Source organism: Schistocerca serialis, chromosome 2 (assembly GCF_023864345.2).
Source record: "Schistocerca serialis cubense isolate TAMUIC-IGC-003099 chromosome 2, iqSchSeri2.2, whole genome shotgun sequence".
Lineage (NCBI taxonomy): Eukaryota > Metazoa > Arthropoda > Insecta > Orthoptera > Acrididae > Schistocerca > Schistocerca serialis.
The window spans coordinates 849,722,340-849,746,176 of NC_064639.1; the positions used below are offsets into that span (position 1 = coordinate 849,722,340).

The 23,837-nt window shown below is 41.7% G+C and overlaps 1 protein-coding gene across 1 annotated transcript in view; it reads right to left on the minus strand.

Annotated features, from left to right (window-relative positions):
- Nucleotides 1-2,113: 2,113 nt before the first annotated feature.
- The window catches only part of LOC126458131 (superoxide dismutase [Mn], mitochondrial), a 45,735-nt gene continuing 24,011 nt past the window's right edge, over nucleotides 2,114-23,837 (minus strand). The window contains exons 2-5 of the mRNA XM_050094973.1: nucleotides 15,727-15,917; nucleotides 15,534-15,647; nucleotides 2,848-3,027; nucleotides 2,114-2,536 (exon numbers count right to left, since the gene is read on the minus strand). Of these exons, the coding sequence (XP_049950930.1) occupies nucleotides 2,388-2,536; nucleotides 2,848-3,027; nucleotides 15,534-15,647; nucleotides 15,727-15,917 (634 nt within the window). The 3' untranslated portion in view covers nucleotides 2,114-2,387. The remainder of the gene's footprint in view (nucleotides 2,537-2,847; nucleotides 3,028-15,533; nucleotides 15,648-15,726; nucleotides 15,918-23,837) is intronic.

Below are 23,837 nucleotides of genomic sequence, written 5' to 3' on the forward strand. Positions count from 1 at the left end.
TAGCATTGTGCCATCAAATTTTGAGTGAAAAGATTGAGATGCATTGTCAGTGCAGAATTCGCACGCTTGTTGACGGAAGATCAGAAATAGACCCATGCTGAAATGTGCGAGGAGCTGCTTGCTGATGTTACCAATAAATTGTGGCCAGACTCCACATCTGCACCTGGAAATGTCTTACAATTTAAAACCTGATTCCAAAACTTCTGTCTTACCATAATATAATTAATCTGAAACCTTCTAGTGTCTTCAGGTCTCTTCCATGTATACAACCTTCTTTCATAATTCTTAAACCAAGTGTTAGCTATAATTAAATTATGCTGTGTGCAAAATTCTACCAGGCGGCTTCCTTTTTTATTCCTTTGCCTCAGTCCATATTCATCTTCTACTTTTCCTTCTCTTCCTTTTCCTGCTATCGAATTCCAGTCCCCCATGACTATTAAATTTTCATCTCTCTTAACTATTTGAATAATTTCTTTTACCTCCTCATACATTTCCTCAATCTTCTCCTCACCTGCGAAGCTAGTAGGCATATAAACTTTTACTACTGTGGTGGGTATGGGCTTCGTGTCTATCTGGGATACAATAATGTGTTCATTATGTTGTTCATAGTAGCTTATCCATGTTCCCGTTTATTTATTTATTTTTATTAGACCCTCTCCTGCATTACCACTATTTGATTTTGTATTCTTAGCTTAGTATTCACCTGATCAGAAATCCTGTACTTCCTACCACCGAACTTCACAAATTCCCATTGTATCTAGCTTTAACCTATCCAGTTCCCTTTTTAAATTTTCTAACCCCCAATTAAGGGATCCACACTCTGATCCGTATTACGCCAGTTTTGTTTCTCATGATAACGATGTCCTCCTGAGTAGTCCCCAGGCAGAGATCCGAATGGGGGACTATTTTATCTCTGGAATATTTTACCAACGAGGATGTCATCATCATTTAACTACGCAGTAGAGCTGCACGCCCTTGTGAAAAATTACAACTGTAGTTTCCCCTTTCTTTCAGACATTCACAGTACCAGCACAGCAAGGCCATTTTGGTTGATGTTACAAGGCCAGTTCAGTCAGTCATCCAGATTGTTGTCCCTGCAACTACTCAAAAGACTGCTGCCCCTGTTCTGTAGCCACACATTTGTCTGGCCTCTCAACAGATACCCCTCCATTGAGGTTGCACGTATGGTACGGCTATCTATATCACTGAGACATGCAAGCCTCTCTACCAACAGCAAGGTCCATGACTCATCGGGAGGTTCTCTGATGTAATGAGACTTAAAGGGAAGGTTGTACTGATTATTAATGTATGCAAAAAGTTAATACATTCATGGAAAAAATCATCTATTTGAAAAGGAGCTTGTTATAGAGAACTTCAATTTTGTTGAATGCATTTCCTTACCTCCAGGCATGTTTTGATGTTTGTCAAAAAACATTTTTATTTAGACCAAATGCTGTGGCTTTGGAAATGCAATTAGAAACAATTGGTTTACAAAATTGCACTGTGCTCAAACACAGGTATCATGGCTACATGAATTTGTTACAATGGTACGACGATGTTCACACAGAAGAATTTCCCCAACAACATTTTCGATAAAGTATATAACTGCAGAAAGGTGTGATGTGAAATATTTTGTGAATTGTAACTTGCAAGTAAAAAGAAATTTCATGTTTCACAAATACAATAAAATGCTAGTATTTTTACTTAGGTTGAATTTTTCTGTTAAACATGACACTTTATAATTGTATTAATTTATTCAGTGTAAGTTAACTCCAAAGCCAGTATTGTTCTGTGCAAAGTGTTGACTGCCCATACATGTGCAGTCTGCCCAATCATCTGCTGGCACTCACCCCAGATCTAGAATCCCATAGGCAACTGTCTGGCTGCCTGCTCAGAAGCTGTTTTCTCACCTCTGCCTGTAGGTGCCCTTATCCCTACATATGCGGAATGGAAGCTGGAAGTTTGATTTAAAGGATTGTTTCAATTGAGAGAGGACTTGCAGCAGACTGAATATAAATATTTCTTAGTGAGACTTATAATACACCTTTGGATGAATTGGTATGATACCATGTAAGGAAAGTAATGATAAAAAAAAGAAAAACATTGAACAACATATTTTTAAATATCCCATGAAAATTTATTTTTGCTTAAAGGTAAATTTTATTTTACACTGTACAGAGCCTTCGGCATGTGTGTATCATCTTACATAACGTTACCAACATACACTACTCTCTCAATATAAAAATCAAATGTGTTCACATTTTATTGACGACTGTGTATATAGGTAAGACAAAAATAACAAAATGCATATAGCAACATCAGTTCAGTTGATGATGAGAAACATACAGAATAATACTATGGCAATTCTTACATGCCCATAGACAGTCTTAGCTACACTTCGCCTTTGCGTACCTTTCAGATACATCCTTCCAGTTGACTACATCAAAAATAGCCTTTACATAATCTGCTCTAACATTCTTGTATTGCAAATAATATGCATGTTCCCAAACATCAATACCAAACAGAGGTATCAGACCTGAGAAGAGAAGAAATCAGTAAACAGCAATTAGAACCAGGTACAAACAATATTTCAAAAGTGCTTTCTCACTGTAACTGAATGATATTTTCACTATTAATTACTCAACTAGTTCATCTGCTCATTGCAATCTCCAGCAGTATATATAAAAATTAATATTTTCACAAGTTAACATATGCTACTTAAAAACACACTGAGAATGTGAAACTTCTGAAACTTTGTTAAGGCTATCTCCTAAATAAGTTGAATGCCACTAACTCAGAATAAATTACCACATTCTACTTTAACAAAACTTATTAGCCAAGACCTACCAGTAGTAGCTTGTAGAGGGTCTTGGTTTGCACATGCAGCCAGCTGCAATCTCTGTGTTTCTTTATTGTAGCCCAGCCAGCCCCAACCTGAGCCCTGTACTCCAACAGCAGCAGCAGATAACTTTGCCTTCATGTTTTCCAGTGATCCAAAGTCTCTTTTTATTGCTTCTAACAGCTCACCTTTAAGCATGAAAGACATAATGTTACAGTTATTTACTACTATTACAATATTACAATAATTATGACACTTATTACATGCTTCAGTATATACCCATACCTGACATATGAGCTGAAAAACCGAGATGGTGGAAAGAAAATGTGACAGGATAAAGACAGCAGTCAGAATGTTATACCACATGCAGCTATCTCACAACACACAGAGAAAAATCTATCTACCTACTGAAAACACAGCACTGAGACAAAGTTTACACATTTTCTCTACAAAAATAAAGCAGCTTTCACACACAAATGAACGAGTCAGCTGAATAATTCCTGAAGAATACTCAGCACGAGGATTCAAGCATTGACTCCAAGAAGAATGGCATTTACAAAATAGTTAAATTCACGGTCAGATGAGTTGACCATTACTTGCTTTCAGGAGCCAATATCCAATATGGCCGACAGAAACACACAAATAGGTAACAGGCACCCTGGCCTCCACATTGTTTATTCAGCTAGGAAAAAGGAACTGTGATAAAAGCTGTATCTCTCATTCATTCAAATGGTGTTTTATTTTTCAAATGCACTTTAAACTATCAAAAGTACAACAAACACATGCTCTTGGTGTGTGTGTGTATTTTTTTTGAAAGTGAGACCTGCGAGTCAAAGCACATAATGTTTCATACTTAAAAGGGATCTAGTGTGTTATTTGCCTGACAACAGACAACTTTTATCACCCTATTTGTAAGATGCATTTCTATTAATTGGTGTTTTGTTGAGTTTGAAGCACTATACTCCTACCCCACCCCCACTATACTTGATAAATAAAAATCTGAATAAACTGAATGGTGTAATCACCACCATTTTCAGTGTGGTGTCATCGCCAGACACCACACTTGCTAGGTGGTAGCCTTTAAATCGGCCGCGGTCCGTTAGTAAACGTCGGACCCGCATGTCGCCACTGTAAGTGATTGCAGACCGAGCGCCGCCACACGGCAGGACTAGAGAGACGTCCTAGCACTCATCCCAGTTGTACAGCCGACTTTGCTAGCGATGGTTCACTGACAAAATATGCTCTCATTTGCCAAGACTATAGTTAGCATAGCCTTCAGCTACGTCATTTGCTACGACCTAGCAAGGCGCCATTATCAATTGCTATTTATCTTGTGATGCATGTACCGTCAGACCGATGTTCACCAATTATGGATTAAAGCTAAGTATTCCAGAAGCTACATACCTTTTTTGCTAGTCTCAATTCCTTGTCATTTTCCAGACCTCACGCCAGCCTGCGTGAGCTTAAACACGTGCCCTTCGGCCTCCCGTCCTCGTGGATTGGCTGTCTTGCCAGTCCACAAAATTCAGAATGTAATTATCAGCTACTGGTACTGATTATATGATGTTTTACAGTCAAGAATTCAAAAAACTTCTGCACACTTTAAGTCTTTGTTGGGTACCAGGTACCTGTCCAGGATTGTTATTTCTTTTGATGCCCAGTACTCCCCACCTAGTCTCCATGAACCACCTTCATGCCTTTCAGGCATGATTCTGTGTGCATGTGGTGAGATGGACTGTCCTGGTGTCGTATGGATGTTGTGTCTTGTATTGTGTTTGATTTCCTTAGAGTGAACCTGTTCTTGCAACATGTTTGCTGATTCTGCTGTGCACTCGTCTTACGGCTTCTATGTTTCAGCTATTTACATTCCTTCAATGGGAATGTATTGTCAGTTCTCTGTAACACTGCGTAAGTCAATTGACCTTAACTTCCTGACACTGCAGTGTTGACCATTAAGTGAAACAATCATGCCCCCTTTTGTCAAATGCTAGCACAAAATGTGTTCAGAAGTCTGTGCCTAATATAGGTTCTGAGATATTAGCAATAACAAAAGACCACATGAACTGACTGGAGAAACCACAGCGATAGCACACACCTTTTGTCCAGAGGTGCTGATTAATGAATTATTAACTGCACTCAACTATGGTTGAACATATTATTTGTTCCGAGATGCATGACTGACAGGGAGTCTTCTGATGTTGGAGCCAGTGTCTACAGAGAACCTCATACTGCTATGTTTGTCTGATGCATACACATTTCAACATGGTAGAATATGCATGCGAGGGTGGGTGTTGTCAATGGCATGTAGACACGGCACTGTTGCTGCAGACACCTTTGTCCTTTAGGTACACACATGCTGATGTGCATTTAGTGGCATCTTGGCCACAACACTTATGATACCAGCACACTTCACGCAAGTCTTCCCGCAGGTCTCATGTTTCGTATTTCAACATTGCTTGTTGTTGTTATATTTATCGTGCAAAAACAAGTAGAGTCATAAATGTCCATGTCAAAACTGCAGAACACGAAGACAAAGAGAGGAGTTAAAAACGACTATACATCAATTCCATCGACAGAAAAGAAGACAGCCAAAAACAGGGATGTTGAGAAAGGTCTATAAAATACGTCACATAGAAACGGAGGTCTAGAACTAAAAATTAAATGGCCTTGGTGATACTGTTAAAACAGATAAAAAGTAAAATGTGGTCCACATCCTGCGCACTGTTTGCTAAAACGGCTGATAACTCAGTCAACAAACACAAACGAGAACGTAAGCAATTAAAAAAAGGGCATTTCATGAGTAAATGGCGGACTGTCAAAAGTTGAGTGCAATGTGCACAAATTGATGGGGGAGCACCATTTAAAAAGTGGCGATGGCTAAAAAGTGTCCAATATGCAACCTAGTTAAAATGATCTCGCGGCAAGAGGGCCAAGAGGAGGTCGCCCAAGCCGCTGGGAGACGCTTAATAATCTGGAACTTGTTACCATGAAGGAAGGACCAGTGGTGATGCCAAAGTGATGCCACCTGCTGACAGACGGCAACACAGAGATCATTGGAGGGAATGTAAGAACTAGTGGGCTGAGATACGAAGACTGCAGCCTTGGCAGCAGTGTCAGCAGTCTTGTTTCCTGTCAGACCAAATAAACATGACAGTGGTTCCATCAAGAGCTAGCAAGTGACAGCATTCTTGGACCCATTGTCCTAAGGGATGGACGGTGTACAGCACACAGAGGCTTTGAAAGGCACTAAGAATCTGAGCAATGACGCAATTGAAAAGCCTGTGTCATTGGGTGTACTCCATGGCCTGATACAGGGCGAAGAGGTCTGCTGGTTGTAAATATCGAGCAGTGTTCCTGAAGCCAACACTGAAAAACATCAGCGCCAATGACGAAGTCACACCCAACACCACAGTCAGTCCGAGGACCATCAGTGTACACAGAGATACTATCGCAAAGTTCTTCATGAAGGTCGTGAAACTGAAGGCGATAGAGCAAGGCTGGAGTAGTGTCCTTCAGATCAAATGAAGGCCATGGTGAACATGGACTGACAAAGCCAAGGTGGTGAAGAGTTCAAACCCACCAAGTTGCACGTAGCGGGAGCAAGAGCCAAAAGCGAACTCCAGGAAGTAACAGAGAAGGGGGACGCACCCCATACTGGTGGTCAAAGGAGTCATCGAAGAAGGATGCAAAAGATGGGCAGCCATGCATGGCAATCAAATGGCATGCCTATCTGCTGACGAGAAAGTCGCGATATGTATAAGGCACCATTGGCCAAACAGATACTACGATGGTGGATAATATTAAGAAGGCATCAGACGGATGGTCGGGCGGATTCACAAACGAAACACCCATAATCTTCCTGCTCCCCAGGAAGTACCACTGAGGACACACAGAACACTGAAGGATCGCATACAGCAGTCTGCAAGGTAACACACGTGGGAGGATCAAGGAAGTTTCCTATAGAGCATGAACAGCAGGAATTTCTAAGTTTCAACGAACAGAAGAGCAACAGGCCCAAGATGTAAAGACGTTGGAAGAAACCAATTGTGGCGCAAGAAATCCATGCTGTTTTGTTAGTGGAAAAACAAGTCATTCTCAACGCAATGAGTAAAGACAATCGAGACACCACTGAAGACACCGATCACTGAGACAAGCCCGTGGAGAACTAAAATAGATGGCAAATTTGTCAACAAAAAGGGAGCTGGAGATGCCCGGCGGGAGACAGGCCATTATAGGGTTAATGGCGATAAAGAGGATGTCACTCAGGACTGAACACTTATGCACACTGTTTTCCTGGATATATGTGTCTGACAAGGCAAAACCCACACGTACCTTAAAAACTCTATCTTTTAAAAATTCCTGAAGGAAACGAGGCTTGTGGCCCTGGAAGCCGCATGTGTAGAGGGTATGGAGGATGCCAGTCCTTCAGCAGGTGTTGTACGCTTTCTCCGAATCAAAAAACATGGCCACAGTCTGGGATTTCCGCAGAAAACCATTCACGGTATGGGTGGACAAAGTGATGAGATGCTAAACGGCAGAACAGTATTCGAAATCCACACTGTGCAGTGGTTAGTAAATAGCTATACTCAAGCCACCATGCCAGTTGGTCAAGAATCATATGTTCCATCTTCATGCAAATACAGCTGATGACAGAAATGGGGTGGTAGCTGGAAGGAACGTGTCTGTCCTTACCAGGCTTACATATGGGTATGACAGTGGCTGCACGTCAACATCTGGGAAACATGCCCTCCAACCAGATGCCATTGAACGTATAAAGCAGACAGTGCTTGTCCGCAAGAGAAAGGTGCTGCAACATCTGAATGTGAACATCATCTGGCCCTGGGGCAGAGAATCGGGATAAATTGAGAACATGATTGAGCTCCTTCACAGTAAAGGCAGCACTGTAACACTCGTGATACTGAGAAGGGAAGGCTATCACCAGAACTTCCTCCACTTGTTTCCAATAGAGGAAGGCAGGGTGATAATGGGAGGAGCTCGAAGTCTCCGCAAAATGGCAGCCCAAGGTGTTGGAGATATCAGTAGGGTCCACAATGATGTCTGCTACTGTCAAGCCACAAATTGGAAAACAGACCTTGGTCCCAGAGAGCTGTCGGAGGTTGGCCCACATGACGGAAGAGGGAGTGGAACTGTTAAAAGAATTAGCAATTGAAATCCAGCTAGCTTCTTCATTATAGCAAAGAATGCAAGGACACTGCACGCAAATGTTTGCAATGAATGCAGTTTGCCATCATAGGATGACGGTTAAAAATGTGGAGAGTATGTGTTCACGCACGAATTGCGTCACAGCACACCTCAGACCTCCAAGGGACCGGAACACGGTGTGGTAAAGAGGAAGTGCAAAGAATGGAATATTTTGCAGTGGAAAGGATAATGTTTGTAAGATATTCTATCTGGTCATCACAACTGAGGTAATGTTGTTCATCGAAGGTCCCCAGGGAGGACTAAGCCTCCATCGGCCTTAGCAATCTGCCACATGGGTGTGCACGTAGGTGGGATAGGGGTTAGTAAATGGACAGCACACGGGAAATGGTTGCTCGAGTACCTGTCAGAGAACAGACCACTTGAGACGATGGGCAAGCTGGGCAGTGCGAAGGATAGGCCCAATACGACCAAACGGGAATTGGTGTATGTGGAGTCTGAAAGGAACGTGGGTGCTCCTGTGTAAGGCAGAGGAGGTTAAGCTGATTGAGAAGGTTAGTCAAGAGAAACCTATCTGACAGTTTCTGAGGAAACTTAGTGACATCAAATGATGGAGGGATGTAAATGGTACAAAGGGAAAAGGTGAAGTGAGTAAGGAAATGGCATACTGCAACAGCTTGAAGGCAGATAAATCAGGGAGATGGGTTGACTATGAACATCATCCGATTTGAGCAGCATGACTCCCCCATGAGATGGATTGCCATCCTTGGGGAGAAGGTAAAATGGACTGGGAAGAAATGCGAGAGCTCAAAGCAGTCCTGAGGACGCAATTTTGTTTCCCGAAGGCAAGAGGTAGATGCTACAATTGTAAGAGCACCCATAAATCCTCTTTGTTGGATCAAAGACAGCAAACATTCTATTGGAAGAGAGTCATGATGAGGAAAAAATGAAGGGGTATCACCTCGGTGGCTGCCGAGTACCAGCCTTCGAAGACTCGCTGCTACAGGGCACAGAGGCAGGAGGATCTTGCTCCGTGAGGTCTACACAAGTGTCCAGCATTCTTCAGTTGGCCTGTGGAGCCCAGGGCAGAAAAATGGTTGGTGGTGCGCACCGGCAACGCAGAGGTCGGCCAGGTGAGGATATCTAGTGGCGACACCGTTGAAGATTATCTTCGAGTCAGCGAAGGAGAAGACCATCAGCCTTTGTTTGACTTCTTAGAGCCTTTCCAACTGGCAGAGGAAGACTCATATGTCTGTTGGCTGGACGAATGTACGAAGTATTCACGCGAGTATTCCTTCTGTCCTTTCTGCCCTGCCAGTTGTGTAGCTGGTGACTTTGCTCCATGAGGCAAAAAATTGGTGGCTAGATGCACAGCTGGAGGAGGAGACAGGGATGCTGCCATGATGCAGGGAGGTTTCTCAACTGCAATGCTAAATTTCAGGTCACATGTCTGCGTGTCCATGTCCTCCGTGGAGTGAGATGTAGTAAGAACAGTACTGTAGGTGCCAGATGGTAGAATTTGGTTTCAAACTAGTCAACAACTTGTGAGCGACCTGGTAAGGCACTTTTTCCTTCACTCGGATCTCCTGGACAGCCAGCTGATCAAGATACACGGGAAAATCGTGGGAGGAGGTAGCACAGTCACCATTGCAGTTGGTGCAGTGGGGAAAAGGAGATTGAACAATCGCCCACATGGGCATCCCTCATCCCACCAAATGATACACATTTGGCTGGTTGTTGAAAAGAACCTAGAGTGCAGTTGTAAGGATGACACTGGTAGCAGCACATCGGGTTCAGAATATACTGTCTGACTGCGATAACTTCATAACCTACTTTGATCTTTGATGGAAGAGCCACACAACCAAATGTGTGTGTGTGAGAGAGAGAGAGAGAGAGTTTGGGCACTAAGGAGGCATCTACTTTTTTCATCACCTGATGCACTGCAATGACACCCTGATCAGAGAAGTATGTTTGGATTTCTGCCATGGTCAGAGCATCAAGCAGTCTAGTGTAACATCATGGGAAGAATTGAGCATTCAATGGGCCTTGACACAAACAGGACAGCCATGGAGGTGTGAAGCTGCAAGCAGTTGTTGTGCTTGAGAATCAGAAGTGGTCTCCAAAGGCAAAGTGCCATTGCGTAAATAAGAGCAGGATTCTACAGGGCCAGTAATTGAATAATAAACGGTTTTACCACAGCAAAAGGCTGACCATCTTAAGTACATGAATCCACAAGGACCCGTGGTGCAGGTCAGAGGGTCTTTGAATCGATAGCCCTATTTCGTTTACATTTTGTAGTCACTGACTGTGAAGATGATTGGCTCATTGTGAAAAAATTCCCCACGATTGCCAGTGTCTCCGATGGCATACTCCTTCCAACTGGGGGCCCCCTTCAGAAGGGGGTGCACCCACCTTAGGTGATTGTTCACACCTCAGGTCACACCTCCCGAACACCTGACAGAGGGACCAATCAGCAATTTGGGAAGGTAGGAACTCAGGCAGTCACCCCTCTCTAGACTTGGCCTGTGCCAGGGGGAACGTGTGAACTCTACCTGTTGACCCAGGGCTGGGAAGTACACGTTATGCACTCACCTCTTAAGCGTCAAACACATGGGCCGGCCTTCAGGAGTGCACTGGGAGGAAGAATGAAAAGAGGAACCTCAAATGCCGACAGGATACATTTCCAAAAACATCCCAGACATGTTCCCCAGGAAGGGGAAAAAGAACAGCAAGTAGATAGACATGCAGCATGGAAGGGAAAAGATGCTGCAAAGGCTGGGGCCTCAAGGTAGCCACGTACAAACCTGCCATTTAGAAGCAAGCCACTTGGGGGGGGGGGGGGGGGGTCAACATTGCTTGTTGGAACTAATCTCTATTTCTGTAATTTTAGAATTGTCATTGCTGGTGCATGAATAAATGCCTTATCAGTGCCTCCATTGTGGTTCTTAAGACCCTGATCTTATCTGAAACATTTCATGGGAATAGTAGTGATATTGAACACAGTCCAGTGTTTTAGTTTCAGTTGAGTTTGACTGATTGCAGTTGATTCCATTTGACACATCCGACAATGTAACTGAAGTTGACTTGAGAGCAACAAGCTCTATTTGCAGCCTGCAGTAATTTTCTGTACGATCTCTCTTCATATACTGCTGATGCAATCTGCTTTGGTGCCAGAAGTAGTTACAGCCAAACATGTAACAAGTAACTTTCTGAAACTGCGTAGCTGTCTAACAAGTTAAGCAGGTGTCGCCAGGACACCAACTGTGTTCTTTCATCTTGCTTTTCCTGATATAGCACCTGCCTGACTCTGAGCTCAATAGACTTTGTGCGGCAGGAGATTAGTTGTTCTTTCAGCTTGCTGTACGGTCCCTGCCAGTGTGCCAGTGGATGCACTACAATGTTAATGTTGTGGTTTGCTGGTTTAAGTTGTTTAAGTTGCTTTTAACCAAGGTGAACTGCTTGTGGTCACTGGTCAACTTCTGTTATCAGAATGTTTTCCATCACCACAAACTATGTGTGTTATTGAGAAGGTGTGTGCGATAGCAGCAACAGTTGCAAGTGCTGCAGGGGATAAATGCTGAAACTGATGAATTCACACTGTAACCTTGTCTCTGCTATAGCAGTCACCATTACAGCTGGTCATGAAGTTATATGTATTACCTGAGCCTGCAGATACTAATCTTGCTTATCATCATCCTGCACTCTGTCAAAAGTATCCGCTGTGTTGCAATACACGTGTCTCATTGAATTCACACTGTCTTTGTTGCCCTATATAGGTTTCACACTTGTATTTATCTGAATGACAAGTTCCAAAGCTTTTACTACATTATGTAGCCTGCTAATTTCCTCAGCAACAGTGTAGAGGTGCTAGCCATCTTTGCTCAGTATCTCATTCATAACTTGGCTGCTCACTATTTATGCTGTCTGCTGAACAGTATGAAAACTTTTAAATGGGATCATCAGTAATGTGACTTCATAAAACATCCACATAAATTACAGCACATAGTTCCAGAACGTACAGAATTCTTTATTACCGATTGCAAATGTTACAAACTGATAAAAAGAAAAAGGAAACTAAAACTATTAACCACACAGCTAATTATTAAGTGGCAGAGATCACAATGCAAACTTGATACTTCAGTTGTGCAACTTGGGCACCACTGCCACAGATCCAGATGTGAAACCGCATACCCAAAATTTAATGGCACAGTCGTTGCACCTTGAAAACACAAAGTGGCAGACCACATATGTTTTGTTCATAAACACAAGTTTAGTAGTTCAAATTGATCATGACTAATCAGTTTCTATGTAATAAAACATTATCGCCAGTCTTATAATTGCATTACATATATCAGTATCTTGCTTAGACAAACCCATTATCAATAGTGTCTGCACTACCACATGAAAAAACGAGGCATTGCGTGAATCTACCACAACACAATTAGTTTCTCTTTCCTCTATGAAGAAGGAACTCTTATCTCAAAAAGCTAGGAAAGTTAGTTAATATCCATTGTTGTGTGTTTTGAGTTGTACCTCCTGAAGAGGAATTATGGCCATCCCATAAGTATGTATATTATTTTTACTATTTTTAGAAGAAGAAAACAGTATAACAACTGAGAAGACTTCACTGTTTTTGACAATGGCCACAAAAGCTTGAAAACCTAAATAGTACAATGAAACTTTAGACACTGCAGGTAACTAGCAGTTATATTCTGAGGCTATCACAAAGGGCATTATTTTATGCAAAGCAGATCTCAGTTGATTGCAATGACTAATGCTTGCTCCAGAAAAGTGATAATCTTGATTAAAAAATACTGATAATCAGAAAACAATGAATATTGGTCCCATAGACATTCTTCTAGATAAATATAAATGCCTCAATAGTCATGGTTCTTATCTGGCTATGTGATGCTCTTCAGACAGGTTCTTTGCATTCCCAGTTGAGTCATTCTGACTGCCTCAAAATCTTTGTATTAGCAGTTTACATTTTGGAAACGTGCTGTGGCAGCAGTCTATGCTCTGACCCTCTCTCTGTATTTGACTTTTATCTCTTTCAACTATATACTAAAAAATGCTAATAATCCATCTCATCTCATACCAGTGCAACAGATCTTTCCATGCACATACATGGAATTTCAGATTTTAAACATTTGGATATACATCTTAGACATATTTCTTGTAGCTTCAGCTCACAATGAATGATATGAACTTAATTGTGAGGATGACAATTGCAACATTTTACTCGCAGTTACACATTTTCTGTTGGATTCAGATCAAGTTATTTGATGTGCCGGACATTGTGCAATGGGATGCCCGAGTGTTTGTCAAACTGAGACTGTAAAAGTAGAAGCCTGTGAACAAGGCTGTTGTCCTCTTGGAAGATGGGAATCTTGACAGCATACTCATCATGAAGATGTAGAAGAAAGGCCAGTACTTGGTCACCAAAATGTTGAGAAACATCCTGGTTCACATTCAAAGTAACCTGAATGTGTGGGTCAATATGTCTGAACTACACCCTCCACTCTCTGCAGTTCAAACAAATCTTTGTGCTGTTGGTGCTCTTGATATCTTGCATGATTTCGAAAGAGACAAAACTGTAACTCAAATGCCACACTACATGCATCAATTCAGCTGCTGCTGAATGTGTGTGTTGTTTAGCCACCTGAAGATGTGCCGTCATGAGGAAGAGCCTGTTACAAGGTATCAACCTCCAAATGTCCATTTCCTGTCATGTTTGAAACCATTGTTATTGACAAGTTGTGACAACTGTCTCTGCTCTCTGTCAGTTAACAGCCTTTTACAAACAGTGTTCTTATGCCTTGTTAGATGGCTGTAAGTGCTACTCCATTCCTAACACATTTGATAGTTTGCACTGTCAGCACTTGCCCGTCATGTATGATGGGAACAAAAGAAGATGTGTCAGCTGTTTGTGTTATGCAGCCAATGAGAGAACAGCAAGTAGCAGACATGCTTTGAAGTAATACATTTGGAAGAAAGAGTGAAATATTGCTGGAAACAAGAATTATAAATTTGATTGCTCCATGTTTGTGTCACAGATATTTAAACTGTGATAGTATCAGTAAACCAAAGACAGCTTTGCAACTCACGATACATTCAAAAAAGCAGTGAAACATTTCTCTGCTCTGTGTTGCTATGCAATTGATATGTGTGAGCACACTGAGTAAGTGGATCAATGCTTTTTAATCAAATCATGGGGGAAGGTAGGAGCATCAATGTTTATTAATGTATCGAACATGTCATTATTATTAACAACATTGATCAATGTACCTTCTCCCATGACTGAATTAAAAAACACTGATACATTTACTCTCAAGGTGGTAGCTTCTGCTAAAATAATTCAGGAAAATTGCATCTTCACCTCCAGTTTAAATATAATACTACTTAAAATAAGCTAACAGCATACCAATTCATTCTAAAACTACATTGCATTAATATGCAATTCTTCTGCCCACATCCTCAATCTTCAGTAAAGCAGTCCTTAATGCTCAATTGCTTTATCTTATGACAATGAATATTTCAATCTAAATTCCACAGCCATTCAGTATAATCATTCCAACACACTTCAGCTGTCTCCGTACAGCCACTCATCTATGTTATCACTATTTCATTCATCGGCACTTGTAAACTACAACAGGTGGGGTACCACTTGGAGACAGTGTGCACTGTATACAAGTGTTCTCAATGAAAAACATCTTCAGTTCTTTCATTTTGAAATTTAATAAGAGAAAAAGCTGTATTTATCAATAAATGTAGCTCCTGCATGTCACTTCAAGCTGAACATAACCAACATACAAGTAGTGATTCTTCTGGCAGATACCAAAGTCCCCATCACTTCTAATCTAATACCTACTTCTAATAAGTTCCCCTGGTACATCTTATATCACTTTAAACCTTAAAAAAACTGACTAACAGGTAACTGCAAGGAATCTCTTCAGGATAGCTTCTGGCTTCTGTAAAAGATCCACTTACTATCAGCACAGAGTTATCTCACACCATAAGATGCTCGTACAACTGAATGAAAGTAAGTAAGACCACTTATCTTCAAATAATCTTAAGAAATTAAAAGTATTTATTACAATAGCCCACAAGCGTATCCTCTCATCATATATATTTTCTGAAACTCTACAATGGCAAAAACAACAAAAAGGAAATTGGGTAAGTTTAGGTATAACAGCCCTTGCTCAGTCAAACAAGAATTGGAAAGAAATTGACCACGACCTTTCAAAAGAAATCATTCCAGCACATGCTGAAGTACTTTAAGAAAACTACAGAAACCAATGGCTGAATGGACAGATGCAGATTTGAACCCAATTACACCATAGTACAGTGACTTACCACACAGCACGGGCAGAAAAATTTATTCTATACTGTTCACTTATCATGAAATACTGAAGTGTGATTTAGTTACATAACACACTGCATATGTTAGTCACAAGGCAGAAATGCTATCACACACAAGATGCAGGTATTCATAGCAGGGGTAATACTATAATAAAGTGTGTAATGAACTCACCTTCTGCACTGCCACCACATGGAGACAGATTTTGCCAAAATATTGTGTGATTGATGTGGCCACCACCATTAAATTTCAGTGCTGGGGCTAAGCTTATTATTGTACTAATATCATCTGAAACCAACAAACTAAGTTTGATTCTACATTTATTTATTTTGGAATATTACTTCACTTCTGCAGTAAGTCAACAAACTTTTTGCCTTCGCTTCCTGAAGTTTCTCTTCTGCAACATTCAAATTATTTACGTATGTTGCATGGTGTTTGGAATGATGAAGTTTCATGATTTCTGCACTGATGACTGGCTCCAATGCATTGTAATCATATGGCAAATCTGGTAAAGTATGCTTTTGACGTTTCTCAGCAGACATCACATTTGCATTATATCTGAAAAATAAGAGTCCAGTTACATTTCTGTTACACCAGAAATACAAATGTCTTCATTAAGTTTGTTTTAGGCATTTTTCACATGTAATAATAGGAACTACTTTCCAACTACTAAAGGCATTGCTACCTTTACTGTCCTCCTGTGATGACAATGAGCTAACATCCTGAAATCTCACCTCAACCCTTCATTAGTTTCCCAGTTGTTGCTTACTCTAACAAACTCAACATATTTAAGCCAAGAAATGTTAATTACAAAAATTAAGCAAAACTCGAACACATTAATTACATTTATAAATAAAAATTCCTGTTATTAGCTAACAATGTAAATTTAAGTCCTGGCTAGAGTGACTGAAATACCGAACATTCGCTATTGGGTACTGGCTTTGACCCATGGCATCAGCAAAATGACAGACACAAGCAACTCCTGCAAACCCAAAATGGCAACCAAGAAATCACTGGACAGATGGTATACATAGGCACAAGAGAGGTAATAGAAGAAAACCTTCAACTAATTGATGAAAGATGGAAATACAAAAATGATTATGGAAAGAAAGGAGAGCAAGAGGAATATTCGATACTAGTCTGTGGCTTTGACCTGTGACAATTTAATGGGCGCTGTGACCTCACCTTTTAGTGTGTATTTTCACAGTTCGGTTGTTAGCTGTCAAAGCCAACGAATGTGAAAGCAGAAAACCTGGTGTGGTGACAGATTGGTCTGTAAGCTTAGCACCTTGGGGGAGAAAGGTGGAGAGATGGGGAGGGAATTGGTAATTATATCATGTTGCAGCTGCCATATTGTTCACAGCATTTGTTGCACATTTCTTATGTCACTGGTCAAAGGCAACTACTAGTATCACATATTCATCTTCATCCAGGACAGAAATGAAATAATATTTGTCAATTACAAATGAAATAAACAGGAAAAGTAGGGAAGCCAAGGTGAAAAGACTGCAGACAACACGGAAAAAAAAAAAAGTGATGTTAAAAGCAAAGGCTTTTATCATCTGTAATGCAAGATTAATTCCACTGTTAAACAGAGGAGTGATCAACTAAATGAAAAGTGTACACAGGCGGCCTCTCAGTGGAAGGTCTTGACTGACGATGTGATAGAAGATTTAATGGGGGCGGATACAGAAGGATCCAATATTATAGTCTTAGTTTAACAGAGCTGTGATCAAATAAGGAAGAAGGCACAGAATATTTTTTGGAATTTCTAGAGTCACTGGGGGAAGTAGCAACCAAATGACTACTGAAGTTGATGTGAAGAATCTGTGAGACAGGATGTAAAATTATTCATGCCACCCAAAAGACAGCAAGGAGAGATAATTGCGAGAACCATAGAGCTACCAGGTTAACAGCTCATGCATCCAAATTGCTAGCAAGAATAATGTACAGCACAATGGAAAAGAAAATTAGGATCAGTTAGATGATGGTCTATTTGGCTTTAGGGAGGATACAATGACCACCAGAGTGGCAGTTTTGTCGTTGTGCTTGATAATGGAAGCAAGACTTGAGAGACCTCAAAGAAATTTTCATACGATTTCTCAAACTAGAAAAAGGAATCGACAACCTAAAGTAGAACAAGATGTGCAAAATTCTCAGAAAAACTGGAGTAAGCTATAAGGAAAGACTGGTAATACACAATATGTATAAGAACCAAGAAGGATAACAAGGATGGAATACCAAGAACAAAATGCTCACATTAAAAACAGAGTAAGACTGGATGCAGTCTGTCTCACCCACTGTTCATTCTCTACACTGAAGAAGAAATGGTAGAAATACAAAAAAGATCCAGGATTGAGATTAAAATTCAGGTGGAAAGGATATCAATGTCAAGACTTACTGATGAAATTGCTAAAGTGAGGAAGAATTACAGGATCTGTTGAATGGAATGAATAGTCATGGAGCATCCACTGTGGACTGTGTGTATTATGAAGAAAGATGAAATAATGAGGAATAGCAGAAACAAGATTAGTGAGAAACTTACTATCGAAACTGGGGACCAAGAAGTTTGCAAAGTGAAGGAATTTTGATACCTTGGAAGCAAAATAACATGACAGGCAAAGCAAGGACAACACAAGAAATGGACTAGCCACACAAAGAAGGCATTACTGGACAAAAGACACCTAGTAGAATCAAGCAACAGCCTTAATTTGAGGAAGAAATTTCTGAGGGTGTGTGCTTGGAATGCAGCATTATATGGAAATGAATCATGGACCACAGGAAAATAAAGGAGTTCTGCATCTGGGATGTGGTGGATGCTATAGAAAGATGCTGAAAATTAGGAGGAATGATAAATGAGGTTTTACACAAAATCAGCAGTGAGAGAAACATGAGAAAAACACTGAAGAACATGGTGCAGAATGACAGGAGATGTTACAACATCAGGGGCAAACTTCCATGGTACTAGTGATAGCTGTAAAGGGTAAAGATTGTAGGAGAATACATCCAACAAATAACAGAGTACACTGCATCCAAGTCCTACTCTGAGATGAAGAGGATGGCACAGGAGATGAATTCATAACAAGCCGCACCAAATCATTCAGTAAACTGAAAATTGTAAGTCTCATGCAACTGTAATAAACACTAGACAACAGCAATTCAATCATAAAAAATATATTCATAATAATTTAAACACAAATATGACAACCCCCCCCCCCCCCCCAACTCCAATGAAACAAGGAACAAATATAAAAGTTAAAAAAGAATCCATTAATCTCATATGATAAATCTTTCTGTTCTAACCCAAGAATGCCAATTTATCACTCAAACAGTTCACACACAGGGAAGACAAGGTACAATACAATTAGCAATATACAACTAACTAATGGCCTATACAGCCAACAGTTCCAACAGGAGGTGCACCTGCCATATTGCACACGCACTGCAGTCAATATACAAACCAAATAACAAAAAATAAATAAGACTAAATAACACCACTTTCCCTCAGACAAGCAAGCAACAACACATTAAGTCGTGCAAACAACATTGTAACCTGCCAGTCAAATTTATTTAGAAAACAGCTTACTCTTGAATCAGAGCTGAGAAAACCATGGATATTTTTTAAAAACCCAAACCAATGTATAAAATTGGGTTTTTATGGGTTGTATTGTATTTTTTTCTTTTTTTTGTATTGACAAACAGTTAAGTTCAAATTCTTGTGATAAAGTTACTAAAATCACTAACCCATTCTTACAACTACCTTATTAGTGCCTCATTTCTTTCCCTACCGGCACTGCATCTACTGAGAAATTCTTCTCCACCTACAGACATGTTTGGCCAAAATCAATAAATGGCTGATTCCATGTGAAACTGAGCCTCAGACTTATTTTAATTCTCTTGACTTTAGCTTGGGAATGAGAAAACCCAATAAATACATCTAGTGACCAGTAAAGCAGTGTTTAATGTGCAAATAACTACATATAAGTGTTGAAAGTAAGTATATCCCATCTGGGACACTTTTTTTGTATTATTACTGAAATCTAAACCATTTAACACTCGGTATTTTTAAGTTACATTGCTTGGTGTAACAAGCGAATTAATGGTTTAACCAAAAATGACTTCTTATTTATTCAGAAAACGGGAAAAACAATGTCAGCACAAAACAGAGAGAACTTTGAGAAAAGTTCAGAAAGATGCCAGGAAAGACACCTTATCCATAAAAATAAAGAAAGAGACAATAATAGAAAAAGACGGGAAAACATGAAGACTAAGGCATCTTATTTCAAAAAATTTTAATTGAACATTGTAAGAACAAAGCTGAAATGAAAAGGAAGTACAGGCTTAAGTTAAAATCCACAGTGAGTGAAGATGAGTTGGTGACCTGAGCTTCTCAGGTATGGTCATATGTCTTCAGCCCCCGCCATGTAGTTTCTCGGGTACAGAAGGTGCTTCCTTGCAGCCACTCAAAAAAATCAGCTTGTATGGGAAAGCCTGCCTAGAAGGTAGCAAGTGGATTTTCTTAGGAGACAAGAAAACACCTTGTAAACTTACAGGTATTAATCTGCTCAGAATACAATACTTTTTCACAAGTGATTTTGTTACCTTGTACGAAGGGTATCAAGTCTATTATATAGGCCCAGCAGCTGGCAAAATAGTTTGCAGAAACATTACATGAATATGACAGTAAAGGAAGATTTTCTTTTTTTAAGTACAAATATCCACATATTGAAATCAAGTTTTTCAAATTACACCTGGAGTATACTCTCTCATCTACACAAATTCTGAGATGAGTGATGAACAACTATAATTTGAAGACTTGTAGACAAATTATCTTGGACATGTTACAGGTCAGAATCCCATGTCTACAAGATCATGCCAAGAACTTTTTGTTCGAGTTTCAAAATGCAAGATATCAGCCAAATACAACTGTGCAACTGCACAGAGGACTTTTCTTGGAGAAAACTGAGAAATACAGATAATGTGACAATACAATGAAAAGAGTAACCGCCACTCAGCATATAGCAAACATATTGAGTTGCAGGAAGGTACAACAATAAGACTGTCAGAAAAAAAGCTTTTGACCAACAAAGCCTTCATAAGAAATAGGCACCACACACACAAACTATGATATCAAAAGTATCTGGACACCTGGCTGAAAATGACTTACAAGTTCGTGGCGGCGCCCTCCATTGGTAATGCTGGAATTCAATACGGGTGGGCCCACCCTTAGGCTTGATGACAGTTTCCACTAACGCAGGCATATGTTCAATCAGGTGCTGGAAGGCTTCTTGGGGAACGGCAGCCAATTCTTCATGGAGTGCTGCACTGAGGAGAGGTATTGATGTCAGTCGGTGAGGCCTGGTACGAAGTCGGCGTTCCAAAACGTCCCAAAGTTGTTCTATAGGATTCGGGTCAAGACTCTGTGCAGGCCAGTCTATTACAGGCATGTTATTATCAAGTAACCACTCCACGTCAGGCCGTGCATCTCAATCAGGTGCCCAATCATGTTGAAAGAGGCAATCACCATCCCCGAACAGCTCTTCAACAGTGGGAAGCTAGAAAGTGCTTAAAACATCAGTGTAGGCCTCTGCTGTGATAGTGCCATGCACCCCAACAAGGGGTGGAACCCCCCTCCATGAAAAACACGCCCACACGATAACACCACTGCCTCCAAATTTTACTATTGGCACTACACACACTGGCAGATGACGTTTACTGGGCATTCTCCACACACTCATCCTGCCATCGGATCGCCACATTGTGTACCATGATTTATCACGCCACACAACGTTCTTCCACAGTTCAATCGCCCAATGTTTTCACTCCTTACACCAAGCAAGGCGTCATTTGGCGTTTACCAGCATGATGTGTGGCTTATGAACAGCCACTCGACCATGAAATCCAAGTTTTCACACCTCCCACCCAACTGTCATAGTACTTGCAGTGGATCCTGATGCAGTTTGGAATTCCTGTGAGATTGTCTGCACAGATGTCTTCCTATTACACATTACAACCCTCTTCAACTGCCCGCGGTCTCTGTCAGTCAACAGATGAGGTCGGCCTATACGCTTTTGTGCTGTATGTGTCCCTTCACGTTTCCACTTCACTATCACATCGGAAACTAAACCTAGAGATGTTTAGGGGTTTGAAAATCTCGCTTAAACATGTATGACACAAGTGACACTCAATCACCTGACTCGTTCGAAGTCCATGAGTTCCAAGAAGTAACCCATTCTGCTCTCTCGCGCGATGTCTAATGACTATTGAGGTCGCTGACATGGAGTACCTGGCCGTAGGTGGCTGCACAATGCACCTAATATGAAAAACTTATGTTTTTGGGGGTGTCCGGATACTTTTGATCTCACAGTGTATGATCCCTCTCTCTCTCTCTCTCTCTCTCTCTCTCTCTCTCTCTCTCTCTCTCTCTCTCTCTCTCTCTCTCTCACACACACACACACACACACACACACACACACACACACAGAGAGAGAGAGAGAGAGAGAGAGAGAGAGAGAGAGAGAGAGAGAGAGAGAGAGAGAAGACGGACAAGGTGGATAAAGGGTAGGGCAGCTAGGCAAGTCGGGAGGGAGGGGGTTGGTTGTAAGATGGGTGGCAGAATGCGGAGGGGGAGGGGGAGTAAGAGAAAAGGAGAGAAGTGAAAGGACAATGGGTGTGTTGGTGGAACAGAGGGCTGTGTTGTGTTGGAAGGGGTTAAATGGGTAAGATGGAGGAAACGAGGGTTACGGGAACATAGGATATATTGCAGCGAGAATTCCCACCTGCACAGTTGAGAAAAGCTGGTGGGTGGGAAGGATCCAGATGCCTCAGGCTGTGACGGCAGTCACTGAAATGAAGACATCAAGATGGGCAGCGTGCTCAGCAACAGGGTGCTCCAGCTGTTTCTTGGACACAGTTTATCGGAAGCCATTGATGCGGACAGACAGCTTGTTGATTGTCATGCCCACGTTGAACACAGCAGAATGGTTGTAGCTTAGCTTGTAGATCACATGACTGGTTTCACAGGTAGCCCTGTCTTTGATGGGATAGGTGATGCTTGTAACTGGACTGGAGTAGGTGGTGGTGGTGGTGGTGGTGGTGGTGGTGGTGGTGGGAGGATGTATGGGACAGGTCTTGCCTCTAGATCTGCTACAGGGATATGAGCCACGAGGCAAACAGTTGGGAGCAGGGGTTGTATAGGGATGGACAAGGATATTGTGTAGGTTCAATTGGCGGTGGAATACCACTGTGGGAGGGGTGGGAAGGATCGTGGGTCGGATATTCCTCATTTTAGGGCACAATGAGAGATAGTCAAACCCTGGTGAAGAATGTTATTCAGCTGTTCCAGTCCTGAGTGGTACTGAGTCATGAGGGGGATGCTCCTCTGTGGCCCGATGGTGGGACTTTGAGAGTTGGTCGGTGACTGGAGAGAAGGCATAGGATTTGTTTTTGATCAATGTTGCGGGGGGTTAATTACAGTTTTTTTTTTTTTTTTTTTTGGTTGGGTTTAAGGGCGCTCAACTGCTGAGGTCATTAGTGCCCAGTCACTGTTGTGAGAGCACATGGAATCTGGTAAAACTCAAGGGGATGGGGGGGACACCAGAAGGACCTGACAAAGATGCAGATAAAATAAGTAAAAAGCTTAAATGTCTTTGGAGAAGCCAGTTAAAGTTATAAAACGCAGAATACGAGCAGCTGCTCGAGCGTCATCAGCTAAAACATCCGGTAAAGTAGATGGCAGGGACAGGACAACACGAAATTGACTAAAACGGGGACACGACAATAAAACATGGCGCACTGTTAATGCCTGACCACAAGGGCACTGCGGGGCTGGGTCACCGGAGAGCAGATAGCGTTGGCGAAACCGGCAATGCCCAATCCGCAACCTGGTCAGAAGGACCTCCTCGCGCCGAGATGGTCGGGAGGATGTTGTCCAAGCAGTTGGGAGCAGTTTTACTGCCCGGAGCTTGTTTCCTTGGAGGGATGACCAAGCATCCCACCACAACGACACAAGCCTCTTACATACATCCGCACGAACGTCAGATGACGGGACACAATGGGAGGCTGGCCGAGGCAGGACGACTGCAGCCTTGGCTGCAGCATCCGCAGCCTCATTCCCAGGCACTCCTACATGTCCGGGAACCCACAGAAAGCTGACAGAACCACCATTATCAGCGAAAGAATGGAGGGACTGCTGTACCCGTTGGATCAAGGGATGGACCGGATAGGGAGCTCCAAGGCTCTGAAGAGCACTGAGTGAGTCAGAGCAGAGTACACATAATGAATGGCAGTGGCGGCGGGCATACTGAACGGCCTGATGGAGAGCAAAAAGCTCGGCCGTAAAGCTGGAACATTGGTCGAGGAGCCGGTATTTAAAGGTGGCGGCCCCGACGACAAAGGCACAGCCGACACCATCATCAGTTTTGGAGCCATCGGTGTAAATAAAGGTGTGACCGGCAAGTCGAGCGCGAAGTTCGACAA